The sequence below is a fragment of the Ascaphus truei genome, chromosome 2 (genome assembly GCF_040206685.1).
Source record: "Ascaphus truei isolate aAscTru1 chromosome 2, aAscTru1.hap1, whole genome shotgun sequence".
NCBI classification, from domain to species: Eukaryota; Metazoa; Chordata; class Amphibia; order Anura; family Ascaphidae; genus Ascaphus; species Ascaphus truei.
This window is the reverse complement of record NC_134484.1, coordinates 354953697-354968405: the sequence shown is the minus strand read 5'-3', so window position 1 is coordinate 354968405 and position 14709 is coordinate 354953697. Positions and strand designations below refer to the sequence as shown.

The 14709-nt window shown below is 40.9% G+C and overlaps 1 protein-coding gene across 2 annotated transcripts in view; it reads left to right on the top strand.

Moving 5' to 3' along the window:
- The window catches only part of TBC1D5 (TBC1 domain family member 5), a 600469-nt gene that overhangs the window by 571786 nt on the left and 13974 nt on the right, over positions 1-14709 (top strand). Inside the window, exon 22 of one of the 2 annotated variants that reach the window (XM_075586905.1) lies at positions 2767-6603. The exons of the other annotated variant lie outside the window; for it this stretch is intronic. Within the exon in view, the coding sequence (XP_075443020.1) occupies positions 2767-3060 (294 nt within the window). The 3' untranslated portion in view covers positions 3061-6603. Of the gene's footprint in view, positions 1-2766; positions 6604-14709 lie in introns of those variants that run through there. 2 annotated transcript variants of the gene reach the window in all.

The following is a 14709-nucleotide window of genomic DNA, read 5'->3' as shown; positions in this document are numbered from 1 at the left end:
GTCTTCCACTCAACTAGGCTTTTAAGAAACATACACACCAGCACGTTTTGAAACTGGCAAAATCCAGTCATCCGAGAACATAATAATTGTATAATACTTCAAATAGGTCAAATCATTTTTTTCCCAGAGAAACAATCCACTGTGAGTGTTAACCGTAAATATTCGATTTAAAAATAAAAAAAAATTTAAAAAGCATTTTTTTTTTTTTTTTTACCAAGTTGGATTTCATACATGATATTTAGCAGAGAAACATGTCAAGAGAAGACGTATGGCTTTGTGTGGAAGGTCATTATCTGAGAGAGCTACTGGAAGTATAGTTCTGTCATTATTCATTTAGTCAGCCAGAAGGGAAAGTATGCTTTATGTCACTGTGAATCTTCTAAAACAGACAAGCTCAACATGTGGGACATGCATCTGACCTCGGAAAAATCTACATCAAAAGATATACATTCGTTTATCCCTGTGCTCTTTCTTGCTAACCCACATCTGAGTTTATCTTGATCCTCTGAATTATGATTATAGATCCTTTGGGCAAACCCATGCTTGATCCCTGGAGTGCAGGCATTGTTACACAGTTGGCTAACGGCCAATTTGCATTTTGAGATGGTTCTAAAAGATATTGTAGTAGCAGCGGAGTATTTTGAGTAGGAAAAAAAACTCGCTGTGGTTTAATTCAACCAAATAGAAATTAAAACGTTGATGTAAGGTGCTAATTATTGAAAGTGTTCCACATGACCAAGGAGCTTCCCGCCCCCCCCCCCCCACACCCCTTTCTCCTTAACGCTACCCACACATAGCACACGAATAATGAGAAGACACTGTCTGGAGGTATAACGGCTCGGCTTTGTTTATTTATAACTGGAGATAGCGTAACCGCTAGTGCCTGCCAGAATGCTCGGTGATGGGTTAAGCAAACCGCCCGCCGAGCCTGGGGCCGGCGTCCCGGGAGGGCACCCGGAAGTACTTCGCGGTGACTTGCCCCCTTGCTTCAACCCCCATCTTAGACAGCCCCGAGCACCTTCTGGCACGGACAAGCACCTACCCCCACAACTGCTGCCACCGACGGAACTATTTAACAAACCCTTAAATTTGGCCCGTATCACCAAACTCGCATTGACCCTCTCCACTCCTTCCTGCAATTAATTTTTTAATTGTCAACCGACACCCAGCATATTAATTCACTGAGAATATCATCAAAAACATGGGTTTGGTTCATATGAAGTGAGCAGAATATTAAAACTAATTGACATTTATGATGCATCTACTGTAATAAAGGAGGGGCAATGTTCACATTAATATGTTTTCTGATCTCTACAATGATGGTTACACTATGGACAAGGGGGTAAAAACACAATCCTGTGGTTTTTAGGCTTTCCAACCCTACACCTACTAATAATAGTAATTAAACGGCCTATTTATTGCGAAATATCCTCCAAGACTCAAAGATAAATAATGTCAGCCTTGTATAATACTAGATGCCCTGCTATGCCTAGATCACACACAGTTCATTGAACTAAAGTTACCATGCTATACTAAGTAACCTCATGTGATTTGAAATGATAGTTGTTTTAGCTGAGATAGAGACTGAGCAGCTCACCGTGGAGTTGCACTGTAGCCAAAGTCCTTGCCCCAGAGTCGTTGAAGCACAATCCCCTGTTTCGCACCAAAATCTGCGATATCTGCACTTTGATGCCTCCAGGGTATTGTGGCACATAGATGGCTGATTTGCAACTCATAAAAATACGATCGCATTTTAGAGTTGACCCAAAATAGGTGCAAAAGATTGTTTTTACGTGGGTGTGTTTGTTATAGCAAATTGACAGATTGACGGAGTGGAAGCGTGCTTATTCCTAATTGATTGAAATTAGCTCAACAAGGGTGGACACATGTTAAATGGCACCTGTCCTGCTTTAGCATCTAATTTAGAATTGGATTAACAACTGTTCATTTAGGACCCCTTCTATTCATTTAGAACCCCGCCCCCGTCAAACTACACTAGAACAGCCCCGCATTTGCAACATACAGTACATTTTCTGGAGCCATGGCTGTAATTACGAGAGTTAATGTATTTGGCATTGCTGATAATAATGTACCCTTAACACCTCAGATTATCATGGACATTTTGATGCCTAATCAAGCTGATCTAGAGCAGGGGTGCGGAAACTTTTTTATCTGCACCCCCCTGCTCTCGTCCCCCCCTTACCTGTTTTCCAGCGTCATCTGATGTCACAACGTTAAGTGTTTGCCGCCGGAGAGCAGGTAAGAGGGAGTTACAGAGGCCTCACACGCTCCCCCGGCATTTCATTTAAATGTTGTGGGGAAGAGTGAGGGTCCTCTGAGAGCCGCGCCCCCGAGTTTGCGCACCCCTGATCTAGAGTTTAAAATACACCCTAAAACAGCTATTCCTCCAACTATTAAACTGATCCTTGCAAATCTTCCTTTTACTAGGCTCATTGGATGCAGACTGAGGTTAATCCCCCAAATGCACCTAACTCTGCTCCTAATCCCAGAAACGGTGATGGTGCTCTGCTATTTTTACTTTTGCATTTAAACTCTAAATCGGGCTCAATTGAAACTCTTTCATGCACAAAATCTTACAATAACAATAGTTGACCTTTTTAAGTGCATTTTTTTTTAAGTATGTGTTCCTTTTGTTGATATGCAGCATTCTAGTAAGATACTTTGCTATTTTTTTCATCTGTATTCCTTTAGAAAAATCTTCCTATTTTTTTTTTTTTTATGTTTCCTATACATCTTCCCTGTTAGGCTGCAACTGACAGCCCTGGAAATACGGACAGCAGAAATTCTGATGATTACATCTTGGTCTCAGAGGAAGGAAGTTGCAGTGCCGCTGCCCCTGCGCTGCAAGAGGCATTACAGGAACACGAAGCAGCAGCCGGGAAGAGAGAAGCTTCATCTCACTCGTCTTCAGTCTTCTCAGATCCTCTACTGGTTGCAAATGCAATGTCTTCTAGTAACCTGAGTTCTAGCCCTGATGATGACTGCAGCAGCAACAGCAAGGATTCTGACTTTACCATTGTCAGTCCACTAGATATGTAAATGTAACTTTTTTCTTTTCTTTTTTTTTTTATAAAGAGACTCTATAAATTCAGCAGTTACCATCATACACAGTAATACGTGTATGGAGTACTCTTGTTATCTCTGAACAACAGGAAGTGCACAAATCAGACCTTATTCATTTATGCAAGCTTTAATTCAGAGCACAAGGAACAGTACAGTACAATACATCATTTTAGAGAATATAGCCATCGTCATTATTGCCTTACATGTATATTTACTGTACTGATGGCGTATGTCTGCTGAGTTCTTTATGCAACGGAGATGTGTTATTAAATTAGCTGCGCTTTCCTTATCTTCTCTACAAAAGTAAATATGTACCGTGACGCCCATTCTTAATGCTTTTTCAGCAAAAGGAGTCATGCACTGCAACGGTTAACTGAGCAGTGCTGTCTAAGGTAAAGCATTTACAGGGATATATTCAGAAATGGTCTGATTTGAAAAGTGCATCCAAGAAAGAACGACCAGCTAAAATAAAGAGCTATTTACACATTACTCCCATCATAGCTGCATTTTTTTTTTTTTCATTTGACATACGGCATAGCAAATATATTCATTTTTGGTTTTTCCATTACGAACTATTTTTTGCTTGTCCAATCAGGCTTGTCTAGCAAGTTTTCTTCCATTATATTGAGACACTTACACATGTTTTTGGATATTTAAAGATTGCAGGAATGAAAAGTGTTCTGCTGCAAACTGGTACAGGAAATGGGATCTGGCGAAATATTTCTAACATGTATTTAGCAACCAACAGATGTTCAGCAATATTATGGGTTTTTTTTTTCTTCCAATCGGTTTCTTAAAGAATGACAAATTAGGCGTAGATAATGGTGAGAACCTGGTAAAAGAAAGAATGCGTAAGTCAACAGTTAAGTATTTAACTCTTATGTCAGGGGTGGCCAACTCCAGTCTTCAAGGGCCACCAAAAGGTCAGATTTTAAGAATATTCCTGCTTCAGCACAGTTATTGACTGAGCCACTGAGCCACCTGTGCTGAAGTAGGGATATCCTTAAAACCTGACCTGTTGGTGGCCTTTGAGGACTGGAGTTGACCACCTCTGGTCTATGTTGCTGTTTTCTTTGCTATACAGAACATTACAAAATGTTTAGCTGGGACCCGGAAATGTGTTCGACGCCTGCTAGCTAATAATGATTTCTAAACAAAAATTGTTATGTGTTACTGTGTTTCAAAAAAGTGCAAAAGTATGACTGAGTCAGAAGTTCAAACTGCGATAGAGGCGTTATTGCATTAAAAGATAAATATATACAACGATCTCATTTTCTGGTTTGTTCATTAACTCATCTGCAAATTGGGATAACATATTATTAGCTGAAGTATGTATAGTTTAATGTCCTGATTCACTTTGATTCCTAGTGTCCATCAGCGTGTGAACTTCAGAATAACGGGAAGAAAATAGCATGAATAACTGTGTTTAGCGAGAGCCGGGGAGCTCAACTCCAGTCCCCTAATGCCACCAACAGATCAGGTTTTAAGGATATCCCTGCTTCAGCACAGGTGGCTCAGTAAGAATGATTGAGCTACCTGTGCTGAAGCAGGGATATCCCTAATACCTGCCCCGTTGGTGGCCCCTGAGGACTGGAGTTGGCCATCCCTGAGCTAGAGAAACAAGAAATAGGGATGCTGAATCCCTAGGGAGTATTTTCCACCAAATCCCAAATAACAGTGCAGGGTATGATTTCCATAAATAATTAAGAAATTCATGAATACGGTATCTTGTTTCAGATTCAAAAACAAAATGGGCTTAAACTGTGAATAAATGTTTCACTTTATGAAGTGCCCAGGTAACAGTTTGTTATTGTGCTTACTCTACCTCACTGGGAGGCACCCATTCATTTGTCAAACTGCATTTTTCTCCAGGGATTGCTACGAGCCACTGCTTTTAGCTGCACTGCATCTTCGAAGCTGCTATTGCCTTTGCAATAAATTAGTAAAATGTGGATTACATTGCTAAAATATATAATAAAAAAAAACAAAGCATCAAAAACAATGTTAGAGCTTGTTTTTCGTACATTATTTGAATATAAGGACTTTGCACTTCCAAAATCTTTGCCAACATGTACAGTATATGTTAATTGCATTCCATAACTGATTAGAAATGATTTATATTGCTCAACAGTTTTGAGAAGTAGCTCAAAGCTCAATGTGAATTAGGGATTGTTGTCATCACGTACCTTGTCTGAATATTACAGTCTGAGATGCAGTAAAGATGTCCATATTTTGCCTTTCATTCAATTGTTCCAATAGGTCCATATTTGTATTATTATTACCCAGAATTCTTTTAATTTGCTTCAAATCAATGGTAGTCGACCGAACTTAATCAGAGTCAAATAAATATACCTCATAAACTAAGAATGGCCATACAAGTTCCTTTGCTACAGTGACAAGTACACATGTACACAAATATGTCAAAACATATACCAAAATATGTATAACAATGTGCCATCTGAATGGAAATGAAGTGTTAGAAATTATAAAGTGTTCCACAAGTAAGCATACCCACGTGTCAGCCATTAAGTGGGACAATCTACTCCTTGCACTAGCTTCCAGCTACAATATCATGCAGAGCTTAGCTAAACTAATGGTGGCAGATCCACAGACAGACGCCATTGCATGTTGTGCGAGTAGGATAAGAGGGAAGAGGCTTGTTTTCAAGCCTCCCTGCCTGCTTCTTCCTTCAAACCCACGTACACCTTGAGGTGAGGCGGGGAGGTCAGACAAGCCAAAGTAATATGGCTGCATGTTGTAGAGAGCCAAAGGACGATTCCTGAAAAGCTTCAGAGTTGTCAATTTCTCCTATAGGTAAAATGAATGAATGTCAGTGGGATGCAAAAAACTCAGAGAAAAGAACTGAAGTATACAATGTTTTTGGAGAAGGCATATTCAGTCAACATACTGTAACTGGGCGTACAAATACATCATCGGTGTGTTAGGATTTGTATCTACCAGTTTGTTTCTTTGATGCAAAGCCCTTAACTCCAGTACTCGACTATTAGTGCTAACAAGATTTGATGACATCCCACTGGAATTATCCGTTTAAGTCTTCTGTTGTGTACTCGCATAATTTATACACTTATCTCAACTGAATAATGATATTGGATATGTACTTACTACTGTGGTAACATTGTTTATATTAACTTAAAATGCTTCTTGTTGAAAAATATAAGACTTGGGATTTTCTTATGTTAGATATATGTGCCAGGGAAAGAACTTAACATACTGGTACTAGCTTATTGATTGTTATGTTTCTATTGATACCAATTGTAGCCTTAACCTGATGTACGACAATAAATCAATGTGCATTGCATTCTAGTTATATAATAGGTACGAATGTTAGAATGATTTAGTTAATTGACTATCTTCCAATGTTCTTGTTATTTTGCATGTTAAAACGTTTCTACTTAATTCTGCAGGAAGGAGTGTCCATATATTGTACCGTTCTAAATTTAGACATGTATCTAACATGAAAAAGCCAGCTCGTATAACTCAATAAATATAATTATCCTACAGTTGTCTGTGTTTAACATTTGTTTAAATACTACAAATATATCTTTAAAAAGTATTCTCTCTTGTAGTGGTAATAATGCTTTTTACCAGGTCATTATGGCATGACTTTGTACGATACACTGTCCTAATGAATTCGTCACATTCTGAGTTTTACTATTGTACAGCTCAACCCCATTATAGCGCGATCCGCTTATAACGCATGGACCCCGAATTAAAAAAAAAAAAAATTCCAATTTTTTTTAACATATTTTTTACACACTGCACACACTGCACACACTCACTGCACACTGCACACACTCACTGCACACTACATACTCACAGGACACTGCACACACTGACAGCACACTGCACACACTGACAGCACACTGCACACACTGACAGCACACTGCACACTGACTGCACACTGCACACACTCACAGGACACTGCACACACTCACAGGACACTGCACAGCACACACACTCACAGGACACTGAACAGCACACACTCCCCCCCATCTCTGGTGTCAGCTGCTATCTCCTAACTCACTCTTGCTCACAGAAGCATAGAATGTCTGTGGTGTAGAGCAGGAGAAGCTATCAGGAACACAGACACACACACGAACACACACCTCTCTTCCTAGACAGGGCAGGCTCCCCCGGCGTCCCTGAAAAGTTTGCGAGTGAGAGCAGGAGAAGCTGCTGTGCGGGTGATCAGTGGACATGTGAGTAAAATTGCCATGGAGAGGAGGCTGCAGCCCTGAGCCTCGTACTCTCCTAGCACTGCCTGCAGCTCTCTGACTGCTGCAGGGAGGAGGGAGGAGGGAGGGAGGAGGGAGGAGTAGCACAGTGCGATGATTCGATCCCAGCTCTTCCCCCTCTGTAGACACGGACCCCCGGGCGCGGCGGCCATTTTTAAATTTGTTTCATTTATTTATTTTATTTAATTAGCGCGACCCCGTTTGTAGCGCGGTCGGATCGGGTGGCCCCCGAGGACCGCGCTGTAACGGGGTTAAGCTGTACCTTCCGATGTGAAACTGTTGGATTAGACTGGTGCAACTCAGCAGACATTAAACATACTGTACAAAGTTTAAAACATTTCTACACCTGCCTGTCTTTAGACTGATGTATCTTCTTATCTTTGCAGAGGCAGCTAATAATTTTCCAATATCATTTCTAACTTAATACTAAATTTCTTATTTTAACTAGTTACATGCTGAATATATGTATATAAAGAATATAGCATAATTAATATTTAGGCTTGAAATCGTCCCATCTTCAGAAGCTCTTTATTCTACATTCATGGAATTATCTGCTTCTCTAAGCCTATTGGAGGGGGAACGGGGCGGAATGAGCAGGAAGTATTTTGAATGAAATAAATAGGACAGGGGTGGGCAACCTATTTTTCAATGTAGCCACAGGTGTGGCGAATGAGAAGTGAAAATAGCCACACCCTGTAAAAATTGAGAAATTAGGTTGCTCAATCGAACATTTAAAACACACTGTTTGAACAAGTTTATTCAAAACATGTACACTTTCACTACTCGGTTACAACTGCCTCAGACGCAAATGATGAAAATTATTCAAATTGAAAATGTAACACAATTTAATGTAAAATTTGACAATCCGTTTTTCTGACAAGTTGCAGAAACATTGGCTGAATATCTGAACTCAATGCACATCTTAGCTCAGCCTTCAAATTGACATCAACAATTCGAGATCTGTATTTTGACTTTATGAATCCCATCGTCGAGAATGTCGATTGACACCCAAGTTGATCCAAACATGGACAATACTTTCGAAATGCCCGATTTCAAAGTTGGGAGTTCGTTGTCAGTCAGAATAGATTTCCACATATGTGACTGAAGAATTCAGGTACATTTTCAAGTGTTCCAGACTGTGAAGAGAAAGCAAATCATCTTCAAGCCCGCGCTTGTCTAAAGACAGAAGCGTGGAAATTTCTTTGCTTGAATTTGTAATATCAAAGTGGAATGGATCACAGAAGAATTTAAATGCCAATTTGAAGTAATTGAAATCAGAAAACCGTGATTCATATTTCTGGGACACGTTTTTTATCCAATTTACGTAGAGTTGCCACCACGTCAAGTAGCCACACTCCTCATTTTTTTTTCTAGAAATCTAGTCAGGTTTGCAAAATGGGTCAAATTGTCCTGAGTTTGTACCAGAATGAGGTTCAGTTTTGACTTGAATTTTTGAATATGCTGTGCCAGCTCACATATTACTTTACCCTTTCCCTGCAGCTTCACATTTAATTCATTTAAGTGAGCCTTGATATTGCACAGAAAATGTAAATCACATTGCTATGAAGGGTTCTCAATGTCAGAAATGTTTTCTATCTGATGTTTCTCACCGAGAAAATCTCGAATTTGAGGAAGCAAATAGGTAAACCGTTCAAGAACTTTTACTCTGCTCAACCATCTCATATTTGTATAGTCAGTAAGATCCTCAAAATCACAGTCACCGCATTCTTTCAATGCCTCAACAAACTGTCGATGGATGAGGGAACTTCCACTTCGGATGTCATTCACGATTTTCACAATCGTGTCCATCAACGTTTTCAACGTGTCCGTTCCGAGCATCTGAGCACACAAATTCTCCTGATGCAGAATGCAATGGAAGGAGGGCAACATATTTTTCACACCATTCTCACTCAAATGCTGCTTCAAACGAGACACAAATGCCGATTTTTTTCCAATCATTGCAGGTGCACCGTCCGTTGTAATCAAAGCTAGTTTTATCAGATCTAGGTCACATTTTTTGAAGCTTCAAAAAAATGTTCAAGTATATCACTTCCACAAGTATGGCCTCGCAGTCCACAAAGTACAAGGATTTCTTCACAAATTGTAAAATTGGGAAGTACAAACCGAACCCAAAATATTAATTGCACCGTGTCAGTAAAATCGGTTGACCCATCCAGCGCCAGGGAAAAACACAAACGGTTTCAATTGTTCAAGCAGTTGCTCTTCAATGTTTTTAGATAATTCCAGCACTCTGCAAATAACCGTCCGACTTAAGTGCAAATTTTGCACTTTTTGGAGGATATCATTCTTCACCTTTGATTAGTAGTTTTCCAACAGAGTTTCCATCACCATCATGAGAATGTCTTTTACTATCTCAGCATCGGAAAATTATTTATTTTTCCAAGCCAAAATCAAGCCTGCTTTAGAACAAGCTAACGTCACCAGCTCATTTGACGAAAGAAACTGCTTTTCGTGTCACGCTCTTCCATGCTCTTGTTTTTTTTTCTTTTTAGCACTAGGTTCCATATCAATGAGTTCGTCTGCTTCACTCACCTTAACACTGTCACCTGCTCCTGGTTCACTTTCATTTTCGAATCACCAACTTATCCATCTCTCTGGGAGAAATTGGAAAACTGTTTACAAAAAAAACTGTTATTTTTTTTTATTTAAGCAGAGAAAAATGTGAAAATCGTACACACGAAACACACGCAAACTTAAAAATGTGTAATTAGACGCCACTAGTTCAAGGTCCGATCTAGACTCCCTAGGATTGCCAGGTTACTTCACCTAAAATTCTGGACACACTGGTGAAAAATGCAGCGCGCTCAAAAAGTCGGTGGAGGGAGGTATGTTTTTTTTTTTTTATAAAAATTCTCAGACCGTTACGTAATTTTTTCAAAATTTCACTCCACGTAAGCACCAATTGGCACCATTTCATATTCTATTTCGTAAAATTTTTATTTCTGGGAGAGTTTGGGGATTGAGCGCCCTCCCAGCACTTTTTACGAAATAGAATATTAAATGGTGCAAATTCATGCATACATGGAGTGCAGTGTAGAAAAAAATTACATAACGGTCAGATAATTTATAAATAACATACCTCATGTCATACATGGCGAGCTATACTGATCTTAATGCTTCTCTCCCACTACTTCCAAGATGGTTGCAATCCCCCTCATCCTCCCTTTCACCCCCCTCATCCTTATCCTCTCACGCCCTCCTCATCCTCCTCTCACACTACCACCCTCGTCCTCATCATCTCCTCATACCCTCATCATCATCTCATTTCCCCTCCCCATCATCATCTCATTTCCCCTCCCCATCATCATCTCATTCCCCCCCCCCCCCTCACTTACCTTATCTCCTGGCAGACAGCACCGGAACCTGTCCCTGCAGGAGTCTCTGATGCCGGCGCCGCCGGGGTATGGGCTCCGCCGCCCACCCCTCTCTCATTGGCCTTCCTCTCCTCCACTCACAATTCGCTTCCTCACTGCTCCCGGCCACTGTCCGTGGGCCACCCCCTCAGCACCAACGCTTCAATCTGCCGCCGCACTTGCGCTTGATGTCGCCACCGCCATGCTTCCCACCTAGTAATTTTTACCAGACACACTGGCAAAATAAAATTCGACACAGTCTCATGGCCAATTCGCCACTTGTGGTGATTGGCGACAGGGTTGCCCACCTCAGATATAGGGCATACAGTAGGAGCGCCCATAGTTTATTTAAGTACTTCCACAGGTGCACCGAATGAGGATCACATGCAGAAACAGAAAATGACAGTCCACTGGACTTGTGTAAATAATAGTGCTGGTTTATTAGGATAGACGTTCCAGTCTTCATAAAGGCCCATATTAGGACCGAAACGTTGATCCGTCAAAAAGCCAGCGCTATTATTCACACAAGTCCAGTATATTGAATGAGACATTATAAAGACTTTGCACAGACTATAAAAATGTACTTTTTGGTTGTGGCAGCCTAAAAACAAAGACACAAATGCCCTGTACATAAGCAAATCCCAATGATTAAAATCCACCTTTCCGGAGTGATCGCTTCAATGACTTCTGCTCATAAAATAGTTTGGCTGTATATTGTATTGTATTGTAAGCAAATCCCATCTATTAATATCTGGCTTTTGAGAGTGATAGCTTCAGTGTCTTAATTTTACAGAATACTTAGGATAAATGTCATTCAATGTGAGTTGTGAAAGGATTTTTCCTTCAGTGATTTTCTCTGAAAGAAAACCACAGCACAGTCAAATAATGTTTTTGCTTTTGGATAAATGGATGTCAGGACAGTAACAAAGACCAATGCTCTTAGTCTACTTTATAAAATGTTCCCGCTGGCAAAGTGCTTGATTCCTGTAATACGTTTTGCTACACGCTATTATATTACTAAAAGCACAGTTCATACTGTATAAAAGATAATACATGTCTTTTTTTTTTTTTTTTAAATCTACTGTGTACCAAGGGTTCAATGTTTATTCAATATTCCACTTCTTTCTGGCAGTAATTCACTTTCAATTTCATGTACTGTAAAAGATGGGGTTTCGGATAAACGAGGCCAGTTTTTTAAGAGGGACAGAGATATCTTCGATGGGTTTCGCGAGTAGGCATATCAGCGGGTCCATCCGGACCTCAACTCCTACCGTCTCCTCAACCAATGAGCATATCATATTCCAGAAAGTCTGGATCTTTGGGCATGTCCACCATATATGCACCAGATCTCCTCTCTGGCCGCACCCCCTCCAACAGAGGTCAGACAGGCCAGGGAAGATCCGGCTCAGCCTACTCGGGATTAAGTACCATTGAAATAGAATCTTATATATATTTTCCTTAGTAGTAGTGCAAATAGAAGTTTTAGCTGCTGCTTCCCAAATATCCTCCCATTCATCTCTGTCTATATCAAGATTGAGGTCTTCAGCCCATTTCAACATATAATTGTGGTTGACGGGACTCCTGGACCGTGCTAGCCCCGCGTAAATCTCTGAGATCAGACCCTTCCGGTATGTGCCCACCATACACATCTTTTCAAAAGACGTTGGACCTTCAAATTTGGATGTTTGGGAAATTGTTAGGAGAAAGTGTCTGATCTGAAGATAACCATAAAGTGGGAGTTTCATGGGGAGGCATTTCTCCTGTAAATCAAGTAACGGAATAAGAGTCCCTTTGTCTATTAGATCTCTTGCTGATTTCATGTTAGCCAAACTAAATGCTTTAAGGTTCCCTGGGACACAACCCGGAGGGAATTCAGGGTTTCCAAAAATGCGTCTCGCTGCTCAATAGCAGCTAATTGGAAAAAGATTAAACCCCCTTCTAAGCAAATGGTCCTTCGCAAGGTAAGCGAGGTCAAGCTTATGGAATACCTATCGGCGCTCCTGAAACAGAATATAGTACAATATGAGAAAGTTTGGGCACAGTGGCCTTATAATTAAAGAGATTAAAAATGAGATATGGATGCTTCAGTTGGACTCTGCATTAGACCACTAACCCCTCTAAGGGGGAGTTCATGTCTACTCAGGGTCTTTTGACAAGGTGGAGGGGAGGACAACTACACCCCTTCCCTTAGCTCTCCCCGTTCCTATCCCCTCTCTCCACCCTTCTTCTGTTCTTCTCTCTTCTCCCCCTCTCTCTCTCTGCCTATCCTTTACAGTACTAATATAAGGGGTTTGATCTAAGATCCTCCTAAAACTGTTAATTCTCCCGGACGGTATCTACATAGTAGAATCTAAATGCATAGGAGGTTACAAAATACTAGGGGCAGATCGCCTCTTCTCGATCAATCAACCTTGAGATGCTTCGGGTTGTTCACTTTTAAATGTATATGTTAATTAAGTTTACTGTCTATAAACAACCATGTGATGTGAATGTACCCCTGTCAGAAAACAATAAAAATGTTTGAAATAAAAAAAAAAAAAAAAAAAAAGATGGTGTTTCGGAGGCGCATGCGTGTCACCAGACAGGATGGTCACATATGAGGGAGACTCCAGTGAGGAGCGCCGACCACACCCATAAAAATAACCAAAAATACGCTTACCTTAAACCTTAGAAACAACCAGAGGCCGCGGAGCTTGTAGGATTCTTCCAGTGACGCGGCCTGCCAAGTACGACGGCAGAACATGGCGGGCCTTCCCGGGCTTCCTCCTGAGTGTCATCAGATTCTGACCAGGAAAAAAAAACAGGCACCAGGTATCACAACAAAATTATCTGGACAATCTTGTAGACAGCCCGATAATAAAAATCACAGCCACATTCCAAACTGAACTGCATAAATCAGTTATAGAATTAAAACAAGACCTACTCTCCCTAACACAGAAAACATCAGTGCTGGAGGAAAAGATAGAGGAATCCCTGATCAGGCAGGTTAATAAAGAGGGCTTGTAGTCTAAAATGTCAGAGGGCTTTGTGGACTTACAGGAGTCGGTAGAAGACCTACAGAATCGGGAGCATATGTAGGTTTTGCCTATCAGAGATATCCCCGAACCGGTTTCTAATGAGGAACTCCAGGGTTATTTCATAATACTATTTCTGATGCTTGTAACGTCCCTGACTGAATTAGACATGCACTTGGACAGGGCGCACAGGACCCTGGGGCCAGAAGAAAATTACTCTGGGAAAAGAAGAGATGTCCCCAAATGCTACCACTATACTACAAAATAAAAAATTATTAATGCGAGCAGTACCAGGGGTTACGTGTAATTTGAGGGCACACAATTACAAATATTCAATGACTTAACCAGATCCAGAATACTGAAAAAGACAGATGATGCAACCTCTAACGAGCCTGCTGAGGGGAAAAGAAATTAAATACAGATGGGGATTCCCATTTAAACTTTCCGTGCTCAAGGACAATAAACAGTACCATAACAGGTCAATGGACGAAGTGAAACCATTCCTGAGAGCATTGGGTTCTAGACCCACTAAACAAACCAAGATGGGCAGGAGAAAAAGGAGAGGAGAACTGTTCACAGGACCCAAGTGGAGGCGCAACCCATCCGAGCGTACCCTGAGGACGGTTCGCCATGAAAGCGAAAGAGGAGAAACCATCTTGGGACCACTTCCTCGCCCCACAAGCGAGATGGAGGACCTCTTATTGATGTCTGCAGCGGCGTTCCTCTGGCGCGGCAGGATGGAGGACCCCTGGGTGATTCCGCAGGTTTCTAGCATCAGGCTTTTCATCGGGGGGAGGGTAGGTCTCAGGAGATGCTAAAATCAAGAGACAGGACAAGAAACCTCTGGTGACGCTGTCCAGGGTGGACAATGTCTTACTGTCTTAATAATTAAAGTTACATTTGAGCATTTTATATAAAATAACTGTTAGTAGCGGCGACACATTAAAGGAAATTAGACAAAGATCCAGAATGAACAGGGGT